At 31.0% G+C, this 10938-nt stretch overlaps 1 protein-coding gene across 1 annotated transcript; it reads left to right on the top strand.

The window, feature by feature from the left end:
- On the top strand, positions 65 to 5450 carry LOC107644721 (uncharacterized protein At2g17340). The gene is made up of 12 exons (XM_016348649.2): positions 65 to 398; positions 1377 to 1442; positions 1665 to 1731; positions 1889 to 1957; positions 2276 to 2416; positions 2776 to 2904; positions 3011 to 3097; positions 3571 to 3645; positions 3745 to 3822; positions 3945 to 4022; positions 4905 to 4967; positions 5058 to 5450. Exons 1-12 carry the CDS (start codon positions 229 to 231, stop codon positions 5139 to 5141), a joined length of 1107 nt encoding a protein of 368 aa, XP_016204135.1. The 5' UTR covers positions 65 to 228; the 3' UTR covers positions 5142 to 5450.

Genomic DNA, 10938 nt, shown 5'->3' with positions numbered 1-10938 from the left:
CAATTAACATAAAATGGGAAGGAAAAAAAAAAGGTTCCAAATTTCAAGTATATACACATATAGAGCATAACACTAAGAGCTTGACACTCTGACTCTAAATTAACTACAGATAAAGCAGATTTTCAGAGTTCACCAAAAACAGAATCAAAGAACCCCCCACCCCCTTCTGCGATTCCTTCTTTAGCTTCTTCCTTCTCCCAATTCCGATCGATTATTGATAATTGGTTTATGGAGAGCGCATCGGAGCTGGTGGAATTCCCTTTGCTGCAGACGCCGATCGAAGCAAACTACAGAGCTTGCACCATTCCCTACAGATTCCCCTCCGATAATCCTCGCAAGCCCACTCCCACCGAAATTTCTTGGATTGATCTCTTCTACAACTCCATCCCTTCCTTCAAGTACCCTTCTTCTTCTTCTTCAAGTTCTTTCCTTTTTGGTTTTCGCTGTGTGATTCGCAAGCATCTTTTTTAGAATGTTTCTTATCATATACCCTTGTGCTCAATTTGAGCGTAAGTGGCGTGTTTTGTTCATTTCTGAGATAAAAATTTATACTTTTGCATTGCATTTTTGTTCTGTTTTTTTTTTTTTAATTGTTATGGTTTAGCTTGGGCACTATTGCTGTGTGAAATTTTGGCGTAGATTAGTGATTTTGTTATGTTTGATCTTGTACTTGTTATGATAATCTGAATTGTTAATAGTTAATACAGTAGTAGTATTACTAGTGCTGCATCATTTTTTTCCCCTTATTCATTGGAAGTTATGCAAAAATTTCTGCTGGTGTACTTGGTGGTTTTAACTATGTTTTCCATTTTCAACCAAATGCCTTTGGTTGTAATGGTTCATGTTGAATTGGCTATGACATTATCCTTTTATAGATTTGAGATAACATAGCATTAGCATCTTGGCATAGTTGTAAGACACACTAAAAGGACTTATTCTTGGTGCGGAAGTAGTTGCCATTGCCAAAGTGGTACGATTTGCTTGCCGTTGTTATGATATAACTTATTCCTTGACTTTTGAATAAATTAATAAATTAATAATTCTAAGTATGATGTAGAAGTTGTTGCAGTATGAGTAATATAGAAGAAGCTTCTTTTAAGAGAAGTTGAGTGTTACTAGTAGTGTTACTAGTAGGTGAAAGGCATTACTATTGGCAATGGACTAAAAATGTCCTTGTTTAGGAATCTTCGAGAAATGAATGTTTCTATAATAATTACTGAGTTCATCCATGTGCTTTTATTAACCCTTCACATTGTATTAAGTTAGAGCAACTCAGTGGCGTTGTTTTAGTGAAATATGATATTTTTATTTTATTGTAAGGACTCTTTTGTTTGCTTGTTTCCCATTCACAATATGGTTTAGCTTTGATTTGACAGAAAGCGTGCCGAGAGTGATCCTTCTGTTTCTGATGCTGCGACTAAGGCTGAAAAATTTGCTCAAAGGTGATCTATTTGTGTTATTTTCCCCTCCCATTTCTCCAATTTGAGAAGTTTGTTGCATGGAAGAGATCACATCAGTTTACTTTTGAATATTATCTAGGGATAACGTTTGCCATGTATCATTGTATTATAAGGCTTATACACTCCTCTATGCTATAAGTATGCAATAGTTTGTGGTATGGGATTTCCTAATTGCATCTTCTATTTGTGCATTTCCTGAAAAAGGTATGGTGACATACTTGAAGATTTGAAGAAAGATCCCGAAAGTCATGGCGGGCCACCTGATTGTATCGTATGTTCTGTACTATTTATCAATGAAATTGTAAAATAATATAAAAAAATGAATTAAAAAAATTAATCCAACAAAATTTAGCATTTTGGTGATTTGCCTAATTCTGTTGATTTATTTATTTATGTTTTGGTGTTTGGTGCCTTGGGCTATGTTCTAGCTCCTCTGCAGACTTCGTGAGCAAGTACTTAGAGAACTGGGATTCACAGATATCTTCAAAAAAGTCAAGGTAAGTTTAATTGCAGTTTCAGTCCCATCTGCTAATTATATATCTAACTATGGATTACAAAGTAGAGGAAAAGCATATGTCTATCTTATGTAGTGATTAAAGTAACGTCAAATTTTTGCCAACTTGTGAAGCATAGTGGGGTGGAATTTTTTTATAGAGTTGGTTGAAAGGTGTAAATTTATTAGCTAAAGTAGAATAGACTTTTAGCATTTGTTATCAGTTCTAAAGGAGGGGAAAGCATGGGTGCTAACATTATCATTGGATGGTGCATTTTATAAGCTCCAGATTTGTTATTCCTTTTGTGGTTGAATGCAACAGGATGAAGAAAATGCAAAAGCCATCTCCCTATTTGGGGATGTTGTTCGCCTTAACGATGCCATTGAAGATGAAGGCAAGCGACTTGAGAATCTTGTTAGAGGAATTTTTGCTGGAAACATATTTGATCTTGGCTCGGCACAGGTATGTGTTCTTCTAATAACTGTTGAATAACTAGAGTTAAGAAATGTTTGACCAACTTGGAATCTACTTGGTCAAGCATCAACCATATTTGGAATTTGGGTAAGCTGCGGTTTGTGTCCCTGAAGAGATCCTTATGCCTCCCCTTTTCCTTCCACTGAAATTATCCTAATTCATCTTTGTATGGAGCCATAGGCTGAAAATTTTGCATGGGAAACTAGATATACTCGTAATAACTTTACCGTGGTCTGCGTTTATTGGTTTACAAGGAGGCAACTGTTGTGTTATTTATTATAATCATATATGCGGGAATTTGGAGAATTAGTTATGCATTACCTTATTCTTCCCTCAATTTCTTGAAGCTTGCAGAGGTTTTCTCCAAGGATGGGATGTCCTTTCTAGCTAGTTGTCAGAACCTTGTTCCTCGGCCTTGGGTTATTGATGATCTTGACAAATTTAAGGCGAAATGGAGCAAGAAGTCATGGAAGAAGGCAAGTTTCATGCACATTGATAGATACAATTTTATCATTAGTTATATGTCTGCTGTCATATTCTCTGCAGTTCTTCTGCTGTAATCTGTCTCCTTTTGCATTGCAGGTTATCATATTCGTAGATAATTCTGGTGCAGATATCATTTTGGGTATACTGCCATTTGCGAGGGAGCTGCTTAGGCGTGGGAGTCAGGTTTGATAACATATCCTTTTTCTTGTCTTTCTTTTGGAATAAAATATTGATTCATCAAAATGAAGAGGGAAAGTTCCAAAAAGATGACAGGATAGTAATCATCCATAATATTAGGACAAAATGTAAACCAACAAAGAAAATTGCAAAGTTCAACAGAGCAAAGTGGCCTAATCATTCAGCATAGCCATTTTCTAAAAATGGATGTGTTCTTTACATCAAAAGAAGCTAAATACCTAACCTTACCCTAAATCAAGCATATTACAAAAATGTCTATAAATATTATTTGTATTCCAGCAAAATGCACTGAAGTGAAGCTTTTGTTGTACATTGCCACAAAAGTATTTCCTCTTTTCTTCTGTAGGTGTAGTCTTTGCCTCTTTTGAATCTATGTTTGAAACTGAAACTGCTTTTCAAGCATGTGATTCATAGCTTCCACCTTCTATATATTTTGTGCAATTCCCTTTTGAATGCAGGTTGTATTGGCTGCTAATGAATTACCTTCCATCAATGATGTGACTTACCCAGAGCTAGTTGAAATTATATCAAAGGTAATTAAAAGAAGTTTTGTAAACTTTTGGTATAACCATATTCTCTTTTTGAGGGGATATTACGGTATTCTTTTCTAACTCTATCATGTTCTTTTCCAGTTAAAAGATGAAGAAGGACATCTCATGGGTGTCAGTATTTCAAATCTTTTAATTGCCAACTCCGGCAATGATTTACCTGTAAGAAAATGAACAATGCTTTTTATGTTTTGAAAATTATAGTACTTTGATTGGATGTATCAGATCATCAAATTTTTGTAGTGATTTTGTTGCTTTCTCTTCCTTCGTTTAACGGATTGCAGGTCATTGATCTTACAAGAGTGTCACAAGAACTTGCTTACCTTGCCAGTGATGCAGATTTTGTCATCTTAGAAGGGATGGTAAGTTCTTCCTTGGATATTGTGGGAAACTTCTATTGCATTGATTGTTGTTAGATGCTTTGTCGGGCTTTGATACTTGAAGTGAAGTAGGATAACAAGGGGAGTAATGTTTTGGTTAGAAGGTATACGGTGGTATCAGTAGTCTTTCGAAGTTTGAATTAATTATCAACGTATATACAAGGTAATAAGATAGTTCTTATTAGGGATCCAAATGTTCGCATCGGAAGGTCGAAGCAATAAAACAGGAGGAGTCTGTTAAGATACATCATAATCATTTTGAACTGCACAATCCATAGATATATGTTATGCCTTTATGGAGATAGAACATTTTGTAATAATCTAAATAAAAAAATAATAATGATACTGAGTACTGACAACTTATAAACCTGAAGATAACATAAAACTGGTACCCAGATAATGAAATTAAGATAATATTTTTTTCTCTTAATATTTAGTGGCACAATATTCGACAGATATTTCATTGGCCAATCGGAATTAGTCAGACATATACATATTCATATCTTGTAATTTCTCAAGATTGCTTGTTTAGTTGTTTCCCAGTTATCCTTGTTCTGTTGTGTGTATCCAATTTCATTTAGATGTTGATGGTATATCCCTTCATACTTGTGTTCCACATTTATCTTTCAAATATTTTGAGCCCCTCTAGATTGTTTTGACTTATTTGCATATTCACAAAGATTAGAAGGTCTTCTTGGTTTCGTTCCTATTTCTTGTTTGAATAATTTTGTTAAAAAATAGTGAAAAATAAGAAACAAATTTCATTGCTTTCAGTATTCCCTTTCCAAAATCCTAGAAATAGTCCAAAGTTTGTTATTGAATTCTACATCGCATCATAAACACCGACATTTATTCTTTTGTCAGGGTCGCGGAATAGAAACGAATCTCTATGCTCAATTTAAATGCGACTCCCTCAAGATTGGGATGGTAATGCATTTAACTAATTTATGTTCCTTGTTTCTTTATCACATGAAATTATTGAGCTCTGAATCTTTGTTGCTGCTGCCATTTGTGTAGGTGAAACATCCTGAAGTTGCACAATTTCTTGGTGGACGTTTGTATGATTGTGTTTTCAAATACAATGAAGTCTCAAGTTTATAAGTCTCATTCTTTTCTCTTCTCTTCTCTTCCATTGCTGCATAGTTTCACTTTGTCTTAGTTTGAATCTCTCAACTTTAGAACATACCAGCATGAAGCTAATGCTTTTTCTTCAATGTCATTTTAGTTTTAAAAGAGAGGATTAAAGGGAAAAAAATCATACATTTTACTTGTAATAAAAAAAAAGTAGTTCTACACATATGAATTGGTTTCATGATGATGAAGCTATAATGTAGGTATTGAAATATTCAGTTTGTTTTTTTTGGTTTCAATTTTGTTCTTATAATTATCATAACTCTATTTTCAAAGCCTACACACTTTGGAATAATACTTTTATCATGAGTAGTGTCAAACTTTTTCTTTTACTTTCACATCTTGTTACACATATGACATAATTTCACTAATGATATTAGTTATGTTCTTAAGGTAGCGTTTGGTGGAGAGACAGAGACTGAAAGATTGATACTGAGAGACAGAAACTGAAATAAATTTCAGTATTCTGTTTGGTGTAAAGTGGGAGACAGAAATTGAAATAAGAATGAAGCTCTAATGTAATTTGTACAAAGGATAAAATTAGAATTAATTAATTGAAATAAGGGTATTTTAGGTATAAAATGTTGTTAAAGTTTCAGTCTCCGTCTTTAAAAATTTCAGTCTCCTGTGTCCCCACTTTTTGGAGGTACTGAAATACTGAAATTTTGGAGACAGAGACAGAAATTTTAGTATCAGTCTCTAAACCACCAACAAACATGATATTGAGTCTCAGTCTCCCAGTCTCTATCCTAGTACCTCAAAACAAAAGCTACCTAATAATTCAAGTAACTTTCACTAATCCGATTTTGGGGGGAGCCACTTGTGTTTTTTTTTTTTTCTTTTTAAATGACAAGTCAAAAGGACCAATTAATATGCATTGTTATGAGAATGTGATTACATCCCTTTGTGTTTATAATAATAATTTATTATTATTTGAATTGATCATAGCCAAATGTTTGTAGTGCATAGATGCCTTAATAAACAGAAGGAGACGTATTCTACAAGGATTGGATTTTGCATAAGCTTTCATGATTAAAGTGGGATTCTTGTCTTGAACATGACTACTATAATTTCTCTTCTCAAGTGTTAAACTATGGAAATAAGATTTAAGCTATAATAATGGTATATTACAATTCTATTTCTATAACTAATGAAACTTGTCAAACAATGTAAGGAAAGTAGAATGGGAGATTAAGAGGATCTACTTAAATCCTTTATAATTAGAGTTTGGCATCTTGTATATTAAATACGGTAATATTAAGGAGATAAAAAAAAGTCAAAATTTGTTTTATTTAATATTTATTAATTATTGTAATAAGATAAGTTTCGGCTGTTTTTTTTGTTATTTGTTTTTTTTGCTACCAAACATTTTCAATATTCAATATTAGTATATAAGTTTATTATTGTTCGTGTATATTTTTACTTTTTTTCTTTTCATTAAACAGAATTTAATTTTTATGCACTCTTAGTGCAAAAAAATTTTATATAAATAATCAATAATATATTACTGCATTAGTAGGAATAACTAATTTTTAAATTTATTATTTAAAATGTTATTTAAACGCATGAATATAATTGGATAATTCTTATATGTATCATAAAAATAGCTATGCATATGCATGACGTTATGGTTTTTTTTAAACAAAAAAGAATAACAATCTATTCACAAGTATGATGGAAAAATTAACTTAGAAGTATTCCATTAATTAAATTTTGTATTTTAATAACAAATTATATTTCAATTTGTAGACTCCTACTTTTTGAAAAGAATAAATAGATAAATAAAACCTCCAATCTTTTAAAACTCGCATCCATTTCTACCGATTCATTCATTATTTATTATTTTATCATCTTCTTCTCTCTCTCTCTCTTTTTTTAATATTTATTATTTATTTATTAATTTTTTATTAAGTTACATAAACCCGTTGATCCAAACTTTTATTTGCTTCATGATGATGCAATTATCATATTTTTCCTTATATTGCCTGCCTTTCGAATCCAAAAATGGTAACATTCCTCCATGTTCATGTATGTTAATTGGTCCTGTAATCCTGATAGGATTAATCAATAAATTGTTAGTTAGGACCTGTTTTTGTCAACTCTGGTCATGAATCATTAAATCAATAAATCACTCTATGTTCAAAATTTGCAAATGACTATTTTTTTTTCACTAGTCTTTATAATTTTATCAAATTTTTAATTAGATCTCTATATTTTTTTTTTTAAAATTGGGTCTCTATATCACATAAGATTTTATAATTAAGTCTCTACCGTAATAAAAACATTAGAATTAACAGAATATTTTGTTAAACTACATAAAATATTCAGTCAAGTGTTAGGCATATTTATTTTGTTTAACAGAATATTCCATTAATTTTAACGTTTTTGTCATGCCAGGGACTTAATTACAAAATTTGATATAGTATAGAGACTCAATCGAAAGAAAAAAAATATAAGGACCTAATTAAAATTCAGTAAAATTATAGAGACCGATAGAATAAGNNNNAATATTTTATCTAGTATGCTAGTATAGCAGTGTCCATTTCAAAAAGCAGATTGCCGAATTATTTAATCGATTATCTGTATTTTATTTAACTTATATATTACCACAAAATACCACAATCCAAACCTCTGAACAAAATATAGTATTTATGAAATAAGGATATATAAAGTTTGATCCCTACTTGAGTAAGTCTTATATAAAGTAATTATTATTTTTCATAATTACCCAAACCTAAAGTTGAAAATTGAAATGTGATAAGATGTTTCACATTATTAGATATGCCATCATTTGAAAATTTAAATCATGCAATAATACTAATTTAATTTCGAAATCAAAATTATAAAATAAAAAATAATTTGTTATGCAAGTTAAAATAATCTTTGCCCGTTGATAAGTAAGGATATCGTAGAATTAAAGACACTAATTATTACATTGCAAAGCCGAATATACTGACAAAAGAGAAAAAGAAGAGATTAATTGATTGAGTGTTTGAACCTTTTTTCTGTACCTTACTTGTTGATAACAAATATATGGCCAATATTTAAAAGACACATGTGGTAATATGTATTATGTAATCATTAATCTTAATCATAATCAATGATAGCTCCAATATAATGTACATTGTAGGGTTTTTATTATTAGACCTTTTTTCAAGTCACATGGATGCATGGATGTTGGTTAATTAATCTCCCTCATTAACCATAAAGTTGAAATTTCATCTTCAAATATTATATGTATATATATATTTATGTAATTAATTTTTGGTTCGGTAAAACTTGAATTTATAACTGTAAAGTTAGCACAAAATTCGCAAAAGACAATGACTTTTTCTATTGGGTAATCATGATGAACCAAAAAATTTATATGTTTGCATTTGTAAGCTGCTTTAGATGTAATTGATGTTCTAAAACAAAGTTGATTGATGATTAATTAAGTAACCGTTGCAGTTGGCACAATTATAATTAAATGTCTTGCTTATAGTATCTTTTTTTTTTTTTCTACTTCCAAAAAAAAATTCATTTATTCAATTATTGTAATTGAAGGAAAAGATATTACAAAAAAAGACTATTTATATATGATAATCTATAAAGCACGGACATTTTGTTGAGTTGTCATGTCTGTGTTTCAGACACATTTCGGACACGACATTCACCGACACTCGTCCGACACACGTGTCTATTGTGTCCAACCGTGTTTTAATAAAAAATAAAAAAAAAATTTCGGACACGTCTGGACACACCTAAATATCATCGCGTGTCAGCGTGTCCAGTCTTATTCTTAACATATATTCTTAAAATAAATTTAGATATAGTATATATTATTATTTATTAAAACAAAAAATATTTTAAATACTTGATATAATTAAAATAAGACATTAAAAATAATTAAAAAATTTAATTTATATTTTAATATTAATAAAAAAGTTGAGTTTAATATATATGCTCATTATTATATTGAACTCAACATACACATGCAGCAATAATTATAACATATATATACCAATCTTCGTGTATTCCATTTTCCGAAGCAATTAAACCATATGGTATAATATATATTACCATTATATTATTCATGATTTCATACTTCAACAGTTTTTGCATTCCCATAACACTATGATGCTTATAAAAAATATTATTTGTATGTAAAAAATAAACATCAAATTAGTTATTAACTTATTATATTATTATATATAAATTATGTATTATTTAATTTATTTTTAATATATATTTAATATTTTAATATATATTATATAAATAATTGATTTAATAATTAATTTTAAGATTAAGTATGATTTTGGTTCTTAAGGTAGGGCTGAAATTTTTTCTGTCTCTAACCTTTTTTTAACTTATAAAATCGTCTAAGGTTTAACTTAATTTTAAAATCGTCTTCGGACTAAAATACCTTTCTTCTCCAAAATCAAGTACAGAACCAGAAACAACAACAATGAAGCAATGTAATCAAATAGAAGCAGAAGCAAAAGCAGAAACAGAACAACAAGAACAATGAAACAATGTAATCAACTAGAAGCAGAAGCAGAAGCAACCAGAAACAACAATATAAAAGAATTATAATAAAAAAATCAACAACATAATAGAAGCAAAAGCAGAAGTAGAATGGAATTAGAATCAACAACATAATAGAAGCAGAAGCGTTTCCCCTTGTCCGAACCCTAGTTCTGCCAACCAGTCCCGGTCACCACTTCCGTTCACGTCGCCAGTGAGCCACCCGAACCACCCTCTTTTCTCTTTTCTTCTTTCTCTCCTCTTTTCTCTTTTTCTCTGTTCATTGTCCCCTGGCCGATCCGCCATCACAGCGCCGCCACTCTTTTCTTCTTCTCTCTTTGCGCTACCCTAGTGTCACCATCACAGCGCAAAGCCCTCTTCTCCTCCCTCGCCTCACCTCCAGTTCGTGCCATCTTCTTTGAGCTCCACCATCACCGTTGGCCTCTTCTCCACCCACCATCATAAAACCACCGAAGCCTTCCCCTATTCTTGCCTCGAACCAGAATCCACCGCCATCAAGCACCTCCGTCGAGCCCAGAGGAGTAGTGACGAAATCCAATGACCGAACGACGATAAGCGTGATTCCCTTTCCTTTCCCTTCCTCTTCCCCATTTCCACCTTTCCTTCTCCCTCTTCTTCCCTGAAATCCTAGCATGATTCCCTTCTTCTATTCTCCCGCCTTTAACCCGTTTTTCTTTTTTTTTTATATCTTTTTTAATTAAGGGTCATTTGGTAATAAAAATTAAAATTTTGTTAAAAAAAAAACAATTTTAAAATTAAGTTAAACTTTAGAGACGATTTTGTAAGTGAAAAAAAGTTAAAAACAAAAAAAAAATTTCAATCTCTACTTAAAGACTAAAATTATATTTAATCCTTAATTTTTTATATACACGTAATACGATTGAATATGTCTCTTACTAATTACATTTTAATTAGAAGAAGAAAACACACGAACCATATGGTAACTAGTTCCTAATAATCCCTATCTGTTTCTTTGTACCAGATGTAAACTCATGCTCTCTAATATATATTATCATACTTTTTCATATATTACTCTTTCAATTACTTGGATTGAGATACTTCTCAAATATAATCGATAATACTAATTGTGAGAAAGGAGAATTATTTCCTTATCATCATAATGCTGACCACGAAAGAACCAACGATATTTTCATGAGACTTGGGAATATTCAACAATGCATATCTATCAGCCTAAATATCTACTTTATTTAGAGTAAAATATAAAATATAGATTCCAGTA

The sequence above is a fragment of the Arachis ipaensis genome, chromosome B05, assembly GCF_000816755.2.
Source record: "Arachis ipaensis cultivar K30076 chromosome B05, Araip1.1, whole genome shotgun sequence".
Lineage (NCBI taxonomy): Eukaryota > Viridiplantae > Streptophyta > Magnoliopsida > Fabales > Fabaceae > Arachis > Arachis ipaensis.
This window is presented reverse-complemented; position numbering and strand designations above follow the sequence as displayed.